Source organism: Sabethes cyaneus, chromosome 1, assembly GCF_943734655.1.
Source record: "Sabethes cyaneus chromosome 1, idSabCyanKW18_F2, whole genome shotgun sequence".
NCBI classification, from domain to species: domain Eukaryota; kingdom Metazoa; phylum Arthropoda; class Insecta; order Diptera; family Culicidae; genus Sabethes; species Sabethes cyaneus.
In genome coordinates, this window is record NC_071353.1 from 136744768 (window position 1) to 136766652 (window position 21885).

A 21885-nucleotide genomic window follows, 5' to 3' on the forward strand; every position below is an offset into this window, starting at 1 on the left:
ACTTGTTTGTTTTCAATTAAAAATTTCTGAACAATTTAGCTTTAATAAGGGCTTTCATTGGATACTAAGATCGTTGAAATCGGTCATGTAGTTCCGGAGAAACCCGTGTCACGTATTTTTCACATTTTTGCTTATAACTTTTAAACGAAACGTCGTATCACGAAGCAACTCAATAGTGATCTATTAGACAATAATACCTTTCAAACAAAAGTAATAGCGAACGATTCGGTTCAGCCATCTCTGAAAAACAGGCGATAGAAAAAATCATTACATACATACACACACACACACACACACAGACATTGCTCAAATCGTCGAACCCTATCGATTGGTATATGTGGCTTGGCCCTCCGGGCCTCGGATCAATTTCGTGTTTTTCGACCAATTTTTAAACCTTTGTTATAGTATAACAAAGGTAAAAAGAATGAAAAATTCGAGAGAGAAGATGAAAACGGAAGACAAAAAGGTTAAAACAGGAAAGAAAAGAAAAGCATAAACTAAAAAGGAGGAAAAGTAGAACGTAGTGGGAGAAATAACGGAACAAACGAAAACGAACAACGGGATAAAAAATGAGTTAAAAAGTTGTAAAGCGTTAGGAGTTTGAAAACGGATGAAAACGGAGAAAAGAAAAAAGTCGAAATGGAACAGAACATGACAAAAAACGATAAATACAGGCCTGAAAACGAGATAAAGCAAAAGAAAAACGTTAAAAAACGGAAGAATGGCAAATCAGGACATAAGAAAAGGATGACAGAATGTGTCAGAAAATGAAAAAAATGGAATAAAGGAAGACGAAGCAACGGAACAGCGGAAAAAGGAAAAAACAAGAGATTAAAAGAGACAAAACGAGACAAGGGAAGAAATACAGAACAGTAAACAAGAGAAATCGAAAGGTAAAGCAAGAATACACTCATGTACTATTTTTACACGGTTTGTTGTTTCGAGTACTCAACAACGGAGCAACTTAGGGACCATTCGTTTATTTCTTAATACATTTGAGACCGGCCCGACATTGCAAATGGTCCCTAAGTTGCTCCGTTGTTGAGTAATCGAAAAAAAACAAACCGTGTAAAAAAGACTTTAGTGTAGCGGAAGGGAAAAATTGCAAACCGATAGACGAAACGAGTAAAACGGGAAAAAAGGTCAAATGGGATATATAAGGAGCAAACTATGATAAAAAATGAGAAAATGGTACAGAAAAAGAAGAAACAACAGAATAAACGTGACAAAAGAGAAGAATAAATAAGGCATCAAAAAGAGAAAAAACGAAACAGACGAAGACGCAAAGAGAGAAAGGCGATAAAAGGAGTCAGAAATACACATAACATGGTAAAGGAAAATAAGAAAAAAACAGTGAAAAACATGAAGAAAAACAGAACTGAAAATAAAAATAAATGATACAGGAAACGAAAAAAAGTGGAACACTGAAACAGAAAATACGGTATAAAATAAAAATACAATAAATGAAAAAGAGGAATAATGGAAGGAAAGTGCGAGCAATAATCAAGAAAACGACATAGACAAGGAGAAAAACATGTGAGAGAATAAGATGAAAAATGTCAAATCCAATTTCAAGTAAATTTTGTGTCTAATTTCGTGTCCATGTCCGGATTAAAAGTAAAACTGTTACTTCAAATCAGTCCAAATTCAATTAAAATTTAATGCCCAATGTCAAGTTCAAGTTCAAGTCCGTCTAACTAACTAACTAAATTCCAATTTTAGGTTCAATTCCAAGTCCAATTTGAAGAACAGTTTTTATTCTAATTTCAAAAGTAATTTCATGTCCAATTTAAATCTAATTTATATCCAACTAGCTGACCGACAAACTTCGTATTGCCACAAATTAAACTGTGTTGTACATAAATCGTGAATCTCGTATGACCTTTCTCACAATCTCGAGTTTTGCAGGTTTCTGAGGAGTTCATGGGTGTTTTAATATACAAACTTTTCTCACAGCAAAGTAAAAAATAACTCCCCCATCGCTCAGCCTGATAAAATAAAGCGGATAGCATTTAAATATTAGCCATCGCTACAAACCATTTCGCCGAATATCATTTTGTGGAACACCAATTCTCGGTTGACCATAACGCGGAATATAGAGTTTCGCAGAATACCATTTCACGGAAAATCTTCTCGTAGAAAGTATCATTTCGCAGGGATGACCCAACTGAAGGAAAGTAATAGAGGTCAGTAGATCTAGGAAAATAAATAAACCTAGATAGAGGTGATCTCTAGGGAGGGGTGCCCCCCGCAGTGGTCGGCGCTTCCGACGGCAGGTCTAATGTTACTATTGATAGCTTTTAGTGGTCTTGTTATTGATTAATGTTTTATGAAAGAGTCTAAAATTTCTCGAGTTCGATTAATTTTTGAGTAGCGCAAAAATTTCTGTTTTATTTGTATGAGAGTCCTTATCCCTCTACCACAGGGGTGAGGGGTCTCAAACCATCATTAAAAAAATTCCTGCCTCCAAAACTCCTCACATGCCAAATTTGGTTCCATTTGCTTGATTAGTTCTCGAGTTATGCAGAAATTTGTGTTTCATTAGTATGGGAACCCTCCTCTTACTGGGGGAGGGGTCTCTAACCATCATAAGAACCTTCTCTGGCCCCAAAAACCCCTACATAAAAATTTACACGACGATCGGTTCAGCAATTTTCGATTCTATAAGGAACATAGGGACAGACAGACAGCCAGACATAAATCCATTTTTATAGGTATAGATTTCAAGTCCAATTCCAAAACTTCCAGTTCAAATCACTTATTCTAAATTTGCGTCCGATTTCAAATCCAATTTTAAGTCTAATTTCCAGCTCAATATGAAGTTAAGCTACAAGCCCAAATTAGTCCAAATGCAAATATAATTTAATGACCTAGGTATGACAAGTTCGATTCAAAGTCCAATTTCAACTTTGATTTTAAATCCAATTGCACCCCACAGTCTGGAGTTTTTCTTACCGACTCGGCAATTAGTTTTGGGATATGTAAATATACATTCGCTATCCTAGGGTTACACGTTTCTTCCAAAACAAAAACATTTTGCGGAGAGATCGGGTGCCACACCTTTTGTTTATGTCTGCGCTAGTGCTAAGTAACGTATAAGGATTTCAGTATATACGGTTCCTTGATTTCTCTGGTAACTTTGCTAATGATACGAGTTGACGGCGAGCTTTTATAATAATACTTTTGTAGTGATTTCTAAACCTGAGAGCAGCGTCTAGAATCACTCCAAGATCTCATACAATTTGCACTCTGTTTAATTGTTCTCCGTTAATATTTTTTTATGAAAACTAATCGTGTAACACTTGGCGATACTAATCTGCGTTCCATTGACTCTACACCACTCTGCAAATTAGTCAAGTAAAGTTTGGGACAAATAACAAATGTTATCAATGACAGTGCACACTTTTAAGTCGTCAGCCTAGACTAACCATGAACTATCTCCGAGACAAGTGATTGCGTCGTCAATAAATGGCGAAAAGATAAGGGGGCCTAAGTTGGTACCTTGGGAAACACCTAAACGATTAGTGAACTAGTGTGAAATGGATACAGATAAGAACGTCCCCTTCCAATGAACGCAGAAGAACGTACAATCTTGTGTAATGTTGGTAACAGTATCGAGTACTTGTCAAATGCTAATTTGAAATTGATACGATATAAACCGTATCAATTTATTGCCCTTATCCACTGTTATGAAGGCAAAATGATGTGAACTCGCATAGGTTTGTCGCCACACTTATCCCAGAAAAAAAACCACATAAGTTCGTTGAGATGTATGTAGTGCTTAGTTTGATGAAACCAATAATACAAATACTTCGATACCAGCATCTAAAGAAGCTTTGTGCCGGCACAGTGAGAGAATGCATGCAGCAATTCCATCCTGTCCAGGTTTATATAAAGTTTTCATGTTTTGTGTGGCATTGTTCATAACTTCAGGCGCCACTTCGGAGATGTCCCACATCCCTAGTAGCACACTTTTGTCATTTTTGGTTGCCGTAACCTATTTATAACTGAAATTAGTCATTAATCGGTTACCACAACTAGTTTATAACAACTGTGCTACTAGGGATGGACAGTGTTACTGGGTGATACTCTAGAGTGTCTTCGACAATGCCACAATCAGAGCGAAAGACTAAATTGAATAAAGTAGCTAAAAAAATGCATTGTCAACCGTTGTGCTAGCCACAGATATTGTTCGTGATTTTTGAAGATTAACTAGACTTTTGTGCGTGTCTCATGATATGTTGATAAGCCCTTCTTTTTACCTGATTTTACGAAAAAATCCTTATTTATTCTGATTTTTATACCAAAATCTTTAAATTTATAAAAATACTATGGATACTAAAAACCCAGCAAAAGTTTCTGCGGATTAGCTAAAAAAAGTAAAGCTTTGAGTTACAAACGTCTTTAAGACTTGACCCTTATTTATCTACAGACGTCGCTGTCGGACAATAAATTATAGGTCAATAACCGGGCTAGAGCAACGATCCTACTGACTGTAGCAGTACTGCCCAACCAAGATTCGAACATACGACGACTGGCTTGTTATCACTAGCATCGTACCTCGAAAATAATTGGGCGGATCTAGTTATGGCTGTGGTGCTTCTAAAATTTCTATCTCATTTCTGCCAAAAGATTTTTTTTTCTCTCTAGTATTTAGCACTAGACCTTTTATATACTTTTTTATCGCTTATCACTTGACGGTTTTCAAACGGAGCTCTTTCCGGAAACCGACCGTGTAAATTGGCGTAGACTGAATTAAGAATAACGAGAATGTCCGCTCCTATGAGCCATTGTAACGACCCTAACCTCCATTTAACGAATTTAGGAGCTAGCCTGGCCCCAAAGGATTAAATCCCGGTCAGTTCAAGAGAAGTCAAAAGTAGCCGAATGGGTCAGGAAATAGAACGACCAACGGCGACATGAAATAAGAAAACATTTCTAAGAATGCGCGGTCCAGTTTCTCTAAGGGTGCGCGCAATGAAATTTGAATTAAACTAAAACTTATTTAGGCTGCTTTTCCCGGGTGCATTGCAGCTCGAAGAAAAAGGAAAACAAGTTGGCCGCGTCACTATAGCTTCACGGGCAATAAAGAATTACCACGCCGCAAGGTTGGCTTTCTGGAGCGCGCACGAGCTAAGTGAAAAGACGCGAGAAACGCTCTCCACTTAACCAACGTTGCTTACAAATTTTTGGCATCGAATGGACTCCATGAGCGAGACAGATCAAGAGGAATTTAGGTACGGTGTGCGATTTGACTGTTGGCAAAATAGGAGAAAGCGATTCTCGCATGAAGAAATCTCCCAGGGAGCGGAGTAGGTGGGGAAATTTTGCCGTCATGTTAGGCTAGGTTAAACGCGAATGTTTTAGAAAAATATACGAGAGTCGATTCTGAGCAGTAGAGTATGTCAACTGTACTGATTCAATTGCTGTAAGGACGCCTGGAAGAGCGTCGAAGTATTTTTTGGAAGGCTGAATGAACGTAAGGATGTATCGTGTTGGCGAGATCAATGGCCAAGATGAAAGCGGACACATTCTTCATTTTAGCTTTGGTAAGTTTGTTTTATTTTTAGATGAACTTCGTGTTAGTTGGTTACAGAGTGGCAGTCTCATTGAAAATTAAAATACATTAAACAAGCCTTCCTGTATGAATAGTGAATCATTAAACTTTACTCTTCGGCTGCTGCAGCATTGACGTCATCGAAGCATACCCAACGTACCTATATCGTATCGTTGTTGGTTACATCGAATGGGACGGGTTTTCGAATTCCGGAACAGGAAAACAAAACAGCCGCCGCACACTACTGTGACACGGATGAATGAGCTCCGACCCACCAACCACCACGGCTCGAATAACTTCACTGATCGCTGTCACTGGCACAGAAGAACCACCAGCAGCAGCAGCTCGAGACTCGAGAGTCGAGTCGACAGAAAGTGAGGGTGAGGGCGGTTCGTGTTACGGCCTCCTAATAGGCACTTCAAAGCCTTTTCGCGGTTCAGAAAATTCCAAACAAGGCCAACGTCGACGAACGTAAACGGGTGGACTGTTAATGATGAAACAGTGATTTTACCAACGAACGGTCCGTCGGCAAAAAAAATTGTGCTAAAATAGATAAAAGCATAGATTTGCACATAAGCTTGTTGTTAAATGATTCGATTTTTATGCTGGAAATTTACTTCTGACAGTAGCCGGTAAAAAGCTGTTCGAATAAGAATTAGTGTACTGTTTTCGGGTGATATCCGCCAAAACATGACATCATTTGCTTTCACTGTGATAACTAGACTTTGTACTGTTCAGCTGATATGTTTTAAAACAAAACAACACTTAATTAGCCCATCAGCTATCCGGACATGCTAATTTACGTCGCGCGATTCGAACGCCTTTACTCATCCGTAATTTACGAGCGGGTTCCCAGGACGGAAGCATTGTATATCGGTACCGTTGTTCGGCCACTTTATCACAATAAATCAGCCCATATACCGGCGGTCGATGTGTTGCGATATCGGCGATAACTTCCAGTCGCTGGCTGCTATCAAACCGAAGCCTGCGATCGGACGGACTGCGCAACCGCTTCCTCTTATCGTACCCGCACGCAAATCTCTGCCTTCGGCTTAGCCGCCTAAGCCTTGGCCATATATCCACTTCGACTGCTGACTGCTCCCGCGCGCTCGCTTATCTTCGATTCACGTAATTTGATGAAAAGACAATAAATTTTCTCCGTTTCGGGAGTCAATCAGTGCTGCTCGGGAGGGATCGCTTATCGGCTGCGGGAGATTCTCCCGGGTTAGTCTTGGCACGGATACGGTCGCGAATGGATCGTCCGCTTGAGGTTCGTCGTCGTTCGAAAAACCGTTGCTGGTAGTATTTAAATCACACACAGTTTCGATTTTTTTTCGCGAAATGCCTACCGGAGAAGGCGACGACGTCGAGATCGGTGGAATAGGAGGAGCAGGAGGTCATCCGCCGGTCCCAGAAATACGAGCGGCAGTGGTTCCGGAAATAACCATACACTCGGTCGACGAGACGAATCGCGATAGCACTTATCCCGCTTTGGATCTACAAAATGATAAATCTACGGTATGTGGATCAGGTGGATACTGGTGACGATTGATATCAGGAGTTTTTTTTCTATCATTTTTACCCCATCACGGGTTCCCGTTGTACTGACTGGCACCTGCCCACCAATTAAAGACTAGATTATTGAAAAGGGAGTTGCTACTGTAGAGCACATATATTTATGAAGGGAGATCGAACACCTGTCTCTATTGGCACTGATTGCATGGTAATGCGACCGCTGCTCTCGTACAGGTACAGGCTCGTACCGACCGTTCAGGGGGACCGAATTAGTGATTGAAGTTCCGGTGCGATGAGCCACATTTTTACGCTTGAATAGTTTCATCTTTTTGCATGTTCCAGAACACGACCGGTACCGACATATATTTGAGTTGGAGAGCGCTATTTTCTGCCGGCAGCGGAAGTGCACCTTCACATATTAAAAAGGGGAAAACATTATTTCCGGTAGCACTGCTATCAAAGCGATAATAGATTAATGGTTTGCCTGTGTATAGAAGTAACAGATCATTCGGTTGAGGTTGTTTTTGCATGAATGAATCAACTAACGCTTTGCTGGCCGTTTTTTAGTTCAACAAGCTTAGCGACACCAAGTTAAGGTTTTCATAAATTTTACAGGGCCATTCAAACTAGGAGGATTTTTTATGTTATCCGATTAACGAATTCGGTACGCTGATCGAATTTGTTTTGGAAAGCTTTTCGGAAATTACACAAATCTTGATACGACACATAAAAGTGCAGTAAAACTTTACTCAATGTGAGTCATGAACTAAATTCTGCCAAAAATGGATCAAGTGTGGCTTAATTTTTAAACTCAATTTAATATTATATTCAGTTTTTGAATACTTTCAGCATTCTAATAATCAGTTGGACTTCCAGCACTCACGATAACTTAGGAAATCCTTTTCGATATACCTACTTCCAATCAAGTTTTTTGAATCTCCATTTCCAATGGCTCCGACGCTTCCGAAATTACCACTTTCAGCCCACCAGTGCTATTGTATTGCTACTCGAATATTTTTTGTTGGAATTAAATCCGAGCTGCGGGCTTGCCACTAAAATAATTCAATTTTGCGGGAGTTAAACTAGGATTTTTCAACTGAACTGGTGTGAAACGTAGCTTTACTCTTGGTAAAACTAATAGCGATAACGGCATACGAAGAGTGTGATTTTTGTGAATAAATGACCAAAAGTAGTGATTAAAAAGTGACCAAATTAATGCATATAGTGCTCAAAAGAGGACCTATTTGGCAATTTTTATTGCGCTAGTGGTGAACAATACATTTCTTTGAAAAATATGATGATAATAGTTAAATACTTCATTAAACCTTTAGGACTTTATTGAAATTAGAAAAAAAAAGGAAATTTTCGTAAAAATTTTTGATTAATATTTTCTTTTCTTTGCGTTAGAGTGCTTCAAAACATGCGAAATGTGAGTAAACGCAGTTCAATAAACTAAAACTCAGAATTTTGGTCAAAAGTCAATTTTACAGGACTCTGACATAAACATAATCATAAATTCTTCACTGTTTCTGTAGGATTTTCATTCTTCTCCTGTATTCCGAGTCTCAGTGATGCCAGATCTACGGATTTAGGAAATTTCCACGGATCTACGGATCAAGTGCTCAAATCTACGGATTTTCATAAACTTTGTGGAAAAGATTGAAAGTTTCCTTTAGTGAGGAAAAGTACGAGTACCCCGAAAAACATAACTTTATTCTTTCTGAGAGAAAGGAGCGAATGGAAAACTTTCCTTTAATGAGAAGTGTATTAAAAATTGAAGATTTGCTTTATTGCTGTTATGCTGTCAATAAAAACTAGCATTTTTCGCTTTGACGGCAGATATTTATAGTAATACTGATATTTTCCTATTTTTTTGTTAGATTATAGTCACTTTAACAGCTTGAGTCATTCATGACTTGTGTGGGGTTGGGGTTTGAACCTGGGTCCTCAACGTAAGAGGCGAGAATGCTAACCACTACTCCAGGACTGACCCCAGTCCCTAATTTGAGTACGGCAAAATGGCTAAATATTTTCATTTCTATTTTTCCCACATTTAAGCAGTTCCATAATATGATTTCTGTAGTGCGATAGAACTTCAAAATAAAACGAATGAGGTTGTTCTTTATAATCAAGTAGATTGTTCTATATGGATTAATGTTCAATATGCTCTTTTTGCGACAAATAAAAACTCTTCGACATTTAATCCTTCAGAAAGCGATGAAAAGATGACTTAAATAAACAGAAAAGACAACGAAGAGACGGCGAAAGACAGCGGAATGTTGACGAAAATGTGAATAGAAGTCAATGAAACTGTGATGAAAAGATGACAAAAATACGATAAAAAGACGACAAGAAAACTGCAACAAAAAACACGACAAAAAAAGGAAAAAGACATTTAAAAACTGTCAAACAGGTGATAAAATATGCAAAAAACTACGGAAAGATGGCGAATATACGTCATCAAAAAGACATCGAAAGAACAACGAAAAGACAAGAAAAATACAACAATTTTGTTGTCTTGGCCACAAACAGGACGAAAGATGATAAAAAGGTGACAATGAAAACGAAGAAAAGGCGGCAAAATTTCATAAAACAAAAATACGCAAGCAATGAAATGCCTGCGAAAAGACCATGGAAAGACAATGAAAATGTAAGAAATGAGAGAAATGGCCATGAGATGACGAATACGGAGAAAAGGCAGTAAAGAGATTACAAAAAGATGAATAACTGGTACCGAAAAAGCGAAGATAATATGACGAACAGATAATGGAAGGTGACGAAAAGACGATGAAAGAACGATGAAACGACAGCAAGTAATCAACGAATAGGCAGTGAAATGCATGCGAAAAGATATGACAAAGAAGTGAAGACAAGTAGGCAAAAAGCCGAAAGACGACAAAAACGTTACAAACAGCGACAAAACATACGACCAACAAACATTAAAAGACAACAAAATAAAAACAAAGGGTCAACAAAGGGAGTAGTGGTTAGCATTCACATCTCTCACACCGAGGACTAGGGTTCAAATTCCAGTCCCGCAGAAACTACGAATGGCCTAAGCTTAAAGTGACTATAATCACATTAAAACAAACAAAAAATGGCAAGAAGTTGACAGAAACGGCGGAAAAGTTGACCGAGTACACTTAGCAAAACAAAAAAAACGAAAGGGAAAAGGCGAATGACGAAAGTCAATATTATGCGTTCTTGAATAATATAGAGGAAATATGAAATGTATCATGAACTGATTCGATTCAAAAAAGTATTAAATTGCTCTTTCCTCTGTGATTAAAACGCAGATGGTTAAACTACGGATTTTTCTTCAGCAAAACCTGGCATCACTCAGTCTTCTTTCCGCCGTCAAAATTATATGGGCGAATAACTCGATCGGTTTCTATCGAAATTAAGACCCAACGGAATACAGACTAAGATTGTATGCTCTGTAGAATTGTTTACGGACTTAGTAAACCCGCTTTTGTGTTCTAGACAATTAATTAGTAGTCGATTTAATTATCAACAGGAAATATACTCAGTTTTGTTATAAATTTTAACTCACTCCTTGCGAATTCGACTTTTGCCTTTTAATTACTTTTAGCACACGCAATTAGTAATACTGACATTTATTATGTTTTAAATTAATGATCAATTTTTCTTTTAAGTGTTTCGAATAGAAAATAATGTTCGAAAGAATTCTGCCACAATAATTACGAACAATGCGTACAACAAGAGATACGATTTCTAAAATACATTTCCAAAATTGTCTTAACCTTTGGCAATTGATTCAGTCAGAACAAAATAAATATGACACTGATCCAATTAAAAATGAAATACATCTTAGAATGAGTCCACAATTTTTTAAGTATTGTTTAAGTATAAATGATTGTCTGTCACTCATCGCCCCGAGGTATTCTTTGCCGATCCTGAGATATAGCGTTTTAAATCAATAAATTATAAGCAAAATAACTTTTTTTCAAGCAGTGATTCTCTTCGCAATGTAAAACTGCTTTGCCATATCGGGAAAGCATTTATACAATATATGGTAAAGTTTTTCTTAACAGTGTTGCCAGTTTTTCGTTTGATTTATAGTACTAGATGAGGAAATGTTACTTCAAAAAGGCGTAAAATATACGTTAGTTGTTTGATCATAACCTTGTAAACTGTTTTTCATCTCGCTAATAGACATGAGCTCTTACCTTCCTTGTTTATTGCGTTTATTGTTGCTAGGAGACCCTTAATTAATGTAACTAATCATGCAGGAAACTGAAAAGTTGGCAACACTGTTAAGGAAAACCCTGTTATATACTGTATAAATGCTTTTCCGATATGCTAAAGTGTTTTTACATTGCGTAGAGAATTACTGCTTCGAAAATAAGTTATTTTGCTCTTAGTTTTACATAAAAAAGGGGAATTGCTAGATTTAAAACGCTGTATCTGGGGATCGGCAAAGAATACCTCGGGGCGATGTGATTTTTATGTAAAAAAATCTGCGGAACACGATGAAGTTGAAATTTTTGAGATCAAATTGTCTTCATTGAGAAAAAAATGTAAATTTAGTTTTCAAATTGAGTTTAAAAATATTTGGCAACACTGGTGCTCAAAAATAAATGCTCAATTTCAAATGCTCTTTTTCGAATTCCTTGGGTGATTTCCTTTGAAAATATGAAAATAGTGTCTTTCTAAACCTAATACTTCCGGAGATATAAGCAAAAAAAAATAAGAGGTTTTGACAAAAACGGGTATTTTACTTAAAAATGGAGGTGCTCTCATTAATCGAGGAAATGTCCGAACGGCACCAAATTTTGGATTTTTACTTCCTGGCCGAAAACGAACAAGCTGGCAAAATTTGGTTCAAATCCGTGAAGGTCGATTACACGTTTGAACTTTTTCTCGGTCACTGGGCATGGAATGACCCATTTATAATTAACATATTAATGATTTCTGGTTTTCTGGGGATCTTTAAAAATCAAGGCTCAAATCGGCGCGATTTATATCTTCAAATTCAACGAATGCTATTATATTTTTGAGTATAATAATTCGAAAAATATCAACTGAACGCTGTTTCCCTGCTACTATTGGGCTGTTAACAGTGAGTTCGGAAGACGTAAATACCTAGTGATTGATATATTTTCTCCTCTATTGGGTTAAAGATAAAATGTTCATGTTTTGCTTTGTTGCGAAGCTGAAGGGAAAGTTAGTGTTTACTTACTTACTTACTTACTTAGGTGGCTTGCTGTCCTGAGACAAAGCCTGGCGAACAAAGTTTCCCCAATTTACTCAGTTGTGGGCTACCGCTCTTCAATTCCTCGGACACCGAGTACTTTCCTCCAGATCTCGCTCCACCTGGTCTAACCATCTTGCTCGCAGCGCTCGTCTTGTTCCTACCGAATTTGAAGCGAACACCATCTTTGCAGGCTAGTTGTCCGGCATTCTTGCAACATGCCTTGCCGATCGTATCCATCCAGCTTTAGCCACCTTTTGGATATAACGTTACCCTTATGTTTACCAATGAATGGCAAAATCCGTTTCTTCAAGCATTCTTCCAGGTATAAACTTGATGACATTGTTGAGGAAGTGATGAAAGGTTCAGTCTTTAGTGCACAGTTACATATTCCTTGTCAGATCCTGGTCTTTGTGAATTTATCAATAAACACGAGCTTATACTTGCCTGGTACAATGCCACGCCCAGTTGCAATGTAAAATTTTTAACCGGGAAGTTGTTTGAAATCCATGTTGACATAGGTTTCGTCGTTCATTGAAAAATATCCCTTGAATTTAGCCAAAACTTGCTCGTATGAATACCTAGCACACTTTTTGGCTACCAAATTCTGCTTCTAGTAAGACACTGTAAGACCTATAGCCTTTTCGAGCCAGAATATCCCAGATGGGGATGCCAGGATTGGACTCAACGTACGTCAGTATCTTTCTCCCTCAGATTTCGGTTCATTGTAGTTTCGGTCTTCTTAGAAGTTCGTTGCCGCCTTTCCACACCTCGGTTCTCCTTATAACCTTTTAGAACATTACACACTGTTGATTTTGGCATTTTTAGCACTTTCGCCAACTTTGATCCAGACCTCTCTGGATTTTCCAGGTGTTTGTGCAAGATTTTTTACGTCATTCGAGTTCCATTCTGTGCCTACTGCTGCGTAACGTAGTGGAATATTTTGACGAAATTTACACCAGTTGTTCTTTATAAACATGTAAACAAAGTTATGGCAAATGGTTCCAGTTCCTACCACTAGGGGTGTGGCGGTGACGCACGAGGGGTATCCAAATTTGCTTTTGGTCAGGCTTCAGGTTTTCTGTACATTTCAAATTTCAAGATTTCTGCACTTTCCACTTATTTAATTACCCTCTTTTTCCAACTCGTTGGAGAAATGCATGTCCTTATGTATGCTGTTTATGGTTGCTAGGATGGTTTCCAGTTTTCCTTTTTTGTTTAAACTGAAGACGTCGTCGAATCTCGGCTGGTAGGTGCTGCTATAGAGTCAGTAGGATCGTTGCACTAGCCCCGTAATTGAACTTACTTACTTACTTAATCAGCTTCAGGCCGTGGTTTCCTCTGATGTACGAAGAAGTAGTCTCCATTCCACTCGGTTCATGGCCGCAATTCGCCAGCCCCGTAGGGTCCGCAGGTCGCCTTCCACTTGATCGATCCATCTTGCTCGCTGCGCGCCCCGTCGTCTCGTTCCAGTCGGATCCCGTAATTGTCCTGTACTCTAATAGCCGGCAGCGAAGTCTGTCGATAAAGAAGGGTCAAGTTCTCAACAGGACGTTTATACCCATGGCTTTCCATTGCTTTGAAGACGTCGTTGACCATTTTTCAGAAAGTAATGATGAAGCCTGAAAGTCCTAGGCTAAATACGTTTCTGTCATGGATAAACTAATAGTGGAATTTAATTGTGCAAAAGTTTTTCTTTCATTTAACTTTCGTATTCTACTAAGACACTCATAAATACTTTAGTCAATCATAATATGTTTCAAACCATTAAACCAAATCATTGTTTTAAGATATAAATATTGTATTATTTTCCCCGCAAAATAAGAATAACTGAAGGCGCCTGTATTGAATGTGCAATAGTTGGCAAATTACCGTAGTGTAAATGACGATTGCGGGGACAATGTTGCAATCCTATTGATGCTAACAGTCAATTCGAACATACGACGACTGGGTTATTAGACCACTGTCGTACCTCGCCGTAGACCAACTGAGTTGAAGGGGATTAACTCTAAGGTTTACACCATTTTTAGACACCGCAATTTTCACAAAAATAGTTTTAGCTTTTTGTTTGTCATTATTTTTTTAACCAAATTCGTCAGCTTTAATGAAAAGCTCTTCTAATTTCATAATCAAATGATCTAGTACAGGACCAGGAGCCTGCCTTATGAGCTTATTGAGTTACAACAAAGTTACAAACATATTGGCGAATTTTGCGAAGTTTAAAAATGGCATAAACGTTAGAGGGGTTAATCCAATAGTACATTAGCCCATTTTAAAAATCATCGCTCGAAGACGATTCGTCATGTGATAAGAATCCAGAACAGTAAGCATGACGCCTGTAGACGGTTGATTCACGATGAGGTCTACTGCGATATCTTTAATTAATTACTATGGTAGATAAGACATGCACTTATTGACCTATGCAACAACAACATGCAATGTGCGAGGATTTGTCATACCCGGTTTTGATCAGCAGTGTGCCCAGAGATGGGGTACTAGGTTTACCAAAATAGTTTAAGTATAGAAATCAGAAATTTTGATTCTATGTGTTTCAATATGTTTCTATAAAGGCGATGAATAGTTAGTGTGGGGATTTGCAATTAACAACCCTTCAGGAGCTCCAGGAAATTTGATAAGGGAAGGCTATTAAAGGTACACTGATTAACTATGTGTATGAGTACCGTTCCTCTTTACCCAAGCTGTGCGTATTATTTTCGTGAGGCTTTTTGGCCAGGTTTCACGGGCGCCTGGCCAAAAAGCCTCCCGGAACTACCGTTAAGTATTACTTCGAGGGAAGGCTGTGTCTTCACACTGCTCCGTATACCAGTCGGAGCGTGTACCGATGCGGAGAAGGCGACCGGCATATCGTCAATTCCTGTACAGCCCAAGTAACAATTTGGGTTTTATTATATTTTTTTATATTTTTATGATGGAATTTAAGACCAAAATTAACCTTGAAAACCGTCATAAGAGTGCAATAAAACTCACATTGTTGCTCGGGAGCCACCCTTAATAGTTTTTCTCAGGCTTGATACTACTCTATGTTGCTTGACCGTTCCCTTTCCCTGCCCCTGTCGAGATACGTACCGATTCAAAGGTGGCGACCGTCATGACTTTCATTTCCTCACGGCGACCCTCGCAGGACATTTTTTACTCTTGGTTACTCCACGTGTAAGCAGAGTATCGTTCATCTTTACTTGTCTGTGGTCGGGATCCGTATACTACCTGGCCCCATCTCTTCTTTTATCCTCCTTCCGTTTTTTTGTAGCGCCCCTTCGTTACAGCACATTCGGATAACATTATCGACGCTGTTGTCTGAACCTCCAACAGTAAGCATCTCTTGTCGTTCTGATACGAATTGGGGACAGTCGAAAATAACGTGTTCCGGCGTTTCATCAGTGCCCTGGCACGCCACGCAGAAGGGCGAGTATGCAGCATGAGCAAATCGGTGAAGGTATTTCCTATAACAACCGTGACCAGACCTGTGTCAGGTGAAAATTGACATCACCATGCTTGCTGTCAACCCAGGTTGAGATATTCGGTATCAATCTGTGGGTCCATCATCTCTTACGTATACCCCTGACGCCTTTTTGCTTGCAGCACTCGTTGTCTTCAGCCACTGTAATGTCGATAGGGGTTATTCCGGATATCACGCTAACAGCCTCCAAGGATATGGTTCTGTAGGCACTAGTCACTCGCAATGCCATAAGTCTGAACGTTCTGTTCATTTGTGTTAAGTTCCGTTCCGTTTTCAGCGCTTCTATCTAGACGGGACCTCTATACCGGAGAATCGATATGAATACGCTTGCTAACAGCCGTCTCTTACCGCTAGTTATGGCAGAATTGTTATGCACGATCCAGCACAATACAGTGATCGCCTACGCAACCTTTTCGCTAATTTACGTTTCGAAAGTATATTGTACTCTCCAACTGTAATGTGTGTTTGCTGCTGCGCTTTACAGTTGCTGATAAGTACCGTCCCAGTTTTCTGGTGTGCGATTTCCACCTTCATCTCGGCCATCCAAGTCTCCACAAGACTTATCGCCACCGAAGCCAACATTTCGATCTCCTCACATGACACACCTTCCACAACTAGTACGATGTCGTCGGTAAAGCCAACAACCTCCGTCGACTAGGGCATTTTTTGTATTAACACACCATTGTACATTGCATTCCACAATGTTGGGCCCAGGATAGAACCCTGGGGAACGCCAGTTGTAATCGGGATTGACTTTCTCCCGCTGTTAGTGTAGTGTAGCTGTAGGCGGTCTTGAAACTAGCTCTTCAATCATCATTTTATGTAGCGCCCGAGCGATCGCTTCCCAGTCTAAGCTGTTGAAACCGTTTTTAACTCCTTAGCCACCTTTAATAATGCCTCGTTGGATATGTCAACCGGTTTCTGGTTTTCAGCTACTCTACCATACGGGGCAGAAGGCCAATTCATGGGTTCGTACTGCGAAAACAACCCTTCTATAATGACCTGCAACCTCTCAAGGCATGTTTCGGTAGGAGTAGTGAGCCCTCTCCTCTTGCACATGGCGATTCTGTAGGCATCGCCCCACGGATTTTCATTAGAATTGTGGCACAACTTCTCGAAACACTGCATCTTGATTTGTCTTATTCCGGTCTTGAGTGCAGCCATAGTCTACCGTAGTTTGTATCTATGAGCTTCTTTTTCGGCTTCGGTCCTAGCTCTTTGAATTCACCTTCTTACCCTTAAACAGCTCGCTCGGAGAGAATTAAGTTCTTCGCATAGGACCAGTATACAGGTCGGCGCCTGTACATTGGCTACTGCTTCCTCGGCATGGTAATGTCACATACGTTCGACAGCGCCTTCATCAGCCTTTCTGGGCTTAGATTGGATACTTTGACATTCCAACTGAGTGTTTCAATGAAGAGATTCTTGTCGAATTCTTTTATTTTACATGCGCGCTCTCCGGTGCCTCTTCTGCACGTTTTCGCGTATGTCTAATTCCCGATGCTAATACGAATTGCGTTGTGATCACTGTGGGTGTATTCCTCGCAAACTTTCCAGTTTATGTTTGCTGCTAGGACTGGGCTAAGGAAGTTACGAGTATAATGAACTCTCGTTCCTCCCTGCGGAAGGTACTGATGGTACCTACGTTAGATAAACACACTTCTAGCTTCACCAGGGCTTCCAGCAGGCTGGTACCCTCTTACATTGGTACTCGACAGTGATTTTATCTAAATTGTAACACATTGCACAATGGGCAAAAGCGAGCCCGTAATCCCAAGAATTAGAAGCCGCTGGTTTGGAATCTTACCAGATACCTATTTCCATGTAAAAAAAATGCAGGAAAATTGATTGGTGATGGTTTCATCCTGCTAGACTACGGAGGGGGTCAATTTTGCACTATTTTACCCAAAAAGATGACAAAAGCTAATTAAACAATATAGACACTTCTTTGCCATCCGTGAAATGACCTCAAATAGCTTCTAAACGTTATTAAAATATCAGAAGAAACAAATCCCATCCATTTCATACTTTGCGAAATTCAACAATTGTCCATTTTCTCCAATTCACCCAATTACAAATACGATGTTGCCGAGCTCGGTGCTTTTATTTAAGTGTGTAGATACTAAGATTTGCAGTCTAATCGAATATGTCGAGCCCAAATTTTTAAAGGGCCCTTAGTGCAAAATGTAAACTAACCGAGTGAAGGTTTCTTTTCCTATGCTAGTCCAGCAGAAAGTACCAAGTTTACGTTTTGCAGTTAGGCCCTTTTGAAAAATTGGATTCGATATTTATTTTGTTTAAGCAATTGGTTTTCAAAAATTACAAAATATTGTTAGCGCGTTAATTTTAGCTGCTTATCATTCCAATATGCACGATATAATTTAATGCGCATATGTTGCACAACTACGGAAACTGCAGAAAATTTATTATATATTTATTCTATCGGATATTTTATTATGGTCGCTGTTAATAAATCGATCAGGTTGACCTGACAGTAAAACTTGACTGTTTCTGCTCCGGGCTATATATTTTCACGTTAATAAAGCTGTCTGGGTGATTTAGATTTACACGCAGCAAGCTTGATTATGCTTGAAAACTATCGAAGAGCTTCATTAGATTATGGCGGTTGCCGTCAAGCAGCGAAAAGCCTAATCGATTTTACTGCTAATTTCAGCGTAATAAACCTTCATAAGATTATAGCCGCGCTCATAAAAACCTTTTGAAGAGTGGGCCCCTTGCTCGGAAGGAAGTTTTATAGCGCTTATCGGAACGTCCTAGAGGAGTTTTAGTTTTATTTGCAGTTTTATGAAAGGTCATGAAAACCACTAGAGGAACGTAATAAAACTTAAATTGCTGCATGGGATGTTCCTTGAAGAGAATCAGTACTGGGGTATACTCAAAACGGAAGGGGGAGGGGTAGTACCTAGGAAAAAGGGTTTTCTTTCTGCTCCTTCTCTATGAGAATTTTCGTTATAATAATAGATGTACACGCGGCTAGAGACAAAGGGGCCCCGACGTCCAAGATCGGGCAATCAGCTTGCTTAGCATAGCAAAGTAAGACGAGTTAACTAACAGATTGTGTTAGCATAGCTTATTGTGACTGTAATGTCATTCTTTTGTAAAATGTTTTTCAAATAATTCAATTTTAATTATGTTATTCGAATCGTCTTTATTTTAATTAATGAATTGTTTTTAATTTAAATAATATTTACTGACGAATGACGGTGGTTCGTATTTTATTAAAAATGCATTATGTTTCATTATTTACCGCATTTTATCTTTGCTGGTATCATCGCTTTTGATATTGACCTTATCAAAAATATAGGGGGAAATCCACAAAAATTTCCACGTCAATTCACGTTTGACGTTAGAATGGTTAAGTAATCCCATTGTTCTGTTCATTTTAATTTTTCCGACGCTAAACTTTACTCTGAATGATTTTGTATTCAATCGTCACATCATCACAGCACACGGAAGTTTCAAAAAGTACCATTCAACTGAGTATTTCTTTATTCCACCGCCGTGATGTACAAAAACAAAAAAAGTCTTCTTTTAAATAGATAATGTTAATCTCTTCAAAATTAATCGGCAACTTGTTCATTCCGGTCGGCTAAACTCACCACACCATTTGTAAGACGTCACCCACCGATAGATAGATAATGCTGGCTGGCTGGCTGCCTGCAGGCAGCTTAAGCCTGCAACAACGAATGCTTCCGTCATTGAGCAGAATTGTCGTTATCTTCCTTTTTTCTTTCTTACAGAGCAGCCCGACGACGCCAGTTCACGCGACCACTTCCGCTGACGATGATGAAGATGCAACGAATGCGGTCGTGTTCGCCGCTGGTAATCACACCACTCCGACGGTGTCGTTTAGAAAAAGGCCCGTTTCGTTTGTGGCCAACAATGCAAAAACGCCTCCGGCGATCCAGCGGGCTGTCTCGCATCCTGCATCCATCGGAGGTTTCTCGCAGCGATCTTTTACCTCAACCAGTGCGGCGGATCACATGATTCCACCCCCGTCGACGGCGGAGGAAAAGTCCAAATTTACTCGTCGATACCTGGCCGTCGTGACGGCCATCAGTTACACACTGTTTCTCATCGTGTTCGCTCTGATCGTCTTCATAACCGACGCCGTCGAAAACAACCTGCGCTATCCGCTGGCGGAGGTGTTCGGGTTGTACATGGTTTCCGTCGGGATAGTGTATTTCGTTTTTCTGTACGTCGATATCCGGTTGCATGTGCGCAGGACAAAGCGAGCCATTGCGGAGTTGGAACGACGACAGCAAGCGTACGACGATATGATGTCCCGGACGGCGGCACAGTTCAACAACGGACCGCTTGCACTGAATCCGAATGCACCGCAGAAAAATGTCGCTCACGATTGGGATCTTCCGCGGTTGGATCCTATTGCACACAATTATTGTTTTGTGAGTGGCCGCCATGGGGAGTTTATCTACCTGAAGCTGGGTGCTACTTGGTTCTGTTTCGGACTGTTGATTCATTCGGTTTTGCTGCTTTCCTACCAGGGGATTCTGATGAACAGTACCGACGGGAAGTGGTCAGCTTGTGCTTCGAACTCAACGATCGCTTTGGAGGTGCTGTTCCTGTGTTACTGTCTGTTTTTGGTGTTTTTCTTTTGGAAGTATGCCAACGTGGTCATCAACCATTACCGAGGGTTGGCACGGTTCGGAATGATGCATGCCATTGGAACTGCGTTGGCTTTTTGGATTTATACCATCGTTCGTGAGACCCATCTAGCGATTCGTATTAAGGAATCGTATAAGATTGCTAAAGGAGCGGATGGCATTGAACACAGCGGGCTGGCCTTGATGATATGCCCCGGACCGGAGGATCTCAACACCATTCTGACGACGTTCTCGCCGTATTTGTATCCGTTCGTGATCGAATTTAACATCTTGATCGTTGGATTGCTGTATATGATCTATGCGAACATTAATCGCTGCCCGAAGAAGTTGTCCGTTAAAGGACATGCCGGTCACGGCGGATCAACCGACGGACACGTCGACAGTGTGAGCGTTTGCTCCGACGTTCAGGATAAATCGCTCGATCATGACACCTCGGTGAAGGAACGAATGATCGTTTACGGGGATTGTCACGCTGCCAGTCGGGGTTTGTTTGCTGGACTGATCCTGGTAGTGGCAACGATCGTCGTCATAATTCTTTTTCACATCGCTGCCAGGGATGAGTAAGAAATTTCCTACATTAATCGATTCGTCTGAACTACAATCTTCCTGTTTTCAGTGATTACCGTGACGTGGGAATACTGATCGACTCCATCTACGAAATTACGATTCTCGCTATCATGACCTTTGCGGCGATTCTGGGCTACTTCCAAACCACCAAACTGGACATCAACCAGCATCCGATCTCACGGCTGGACGACGTGCTGCTGTTCATCGCAATTCCGGCTTTCTTTTCGGAAACTTTTTTCAGCATGATTCCGGCTTTCGAGAATCAATCCATTCTCAATGGGTTCATAATCTTCACCCAGTTGTTGCAGATTCTAATTCAGACCCCGTGGATCATTGACGCCTTAAGACGGTGCTCCAATGCACCGGAATTGCGCAAGCACAAACCGGGCCGAGAATTGGTTACGTTCATGACCATCGCAAACGTAACGAATTGGATCTATCTATCGTTTTCCGTCAAAACGGGTGACTTTGGAGATGAACGGTAAGCTTCCTACTTTAAGCTTAGTTTTCAACCTATCTTTAGTCGACATTTTATTTCGACAGATACGAATTCTACGGCGACGTGCTGTGGTCTATTTTGAACCACCTCTCGTTGCCCCTCATCATGTTCTACCGCTTCCACGCATCGGTTTGCCTGGTCGATATCTGGCGGCACTCGTACGAGCCGGGAGAATTCGCTCACTAACTAATTCCGGAATGTGACCAACACAAACCAACAACTCACCAGCGTTCGGGTGTTCGAATGATATTAGATTTCTGCTGGATAGAAGTAAATAAAAGGCGGATAAAGTTAAGCTAGGTTACTGTTAACTGATAAGGATTCCATAGTTAGATCGACCATCTTCGGGCCGACTATGTACGCTTGCCGATAAATGTGTGTAAGTGATTCAGCATCATCGATATGCTC

The 21885-nt window shown here is 40.1% G+C and overlaps 1 protein-coding gene across 1 annotated transcript; it reads left to right on the plus strand.

Annotated features, from left to right (window-relative positions):
- The first annotated feature begins 6898 nt into the window (after window positions 1-6898).
- LOC128746273 (proton channel OtopLc-like) lies at window positions 6899-21663 on the plus strand. The gene is made up of 4 exons (XM_053843322.1): window positions 6899-7075; window positions 19527-20971; window positions 21028-21459; window positions 21522-21663. The coding sequence occupies exons 1-4, from the start codon at window positions 6899-6901 to the stop codon at window positions 21661-21663; spliced, it is 2196 nt and encodes a 731-aa protein (XP_053699297.1).
- The last annotated feature ends 222 nt before the right edge of the window (window positions 21664-21885 follow it).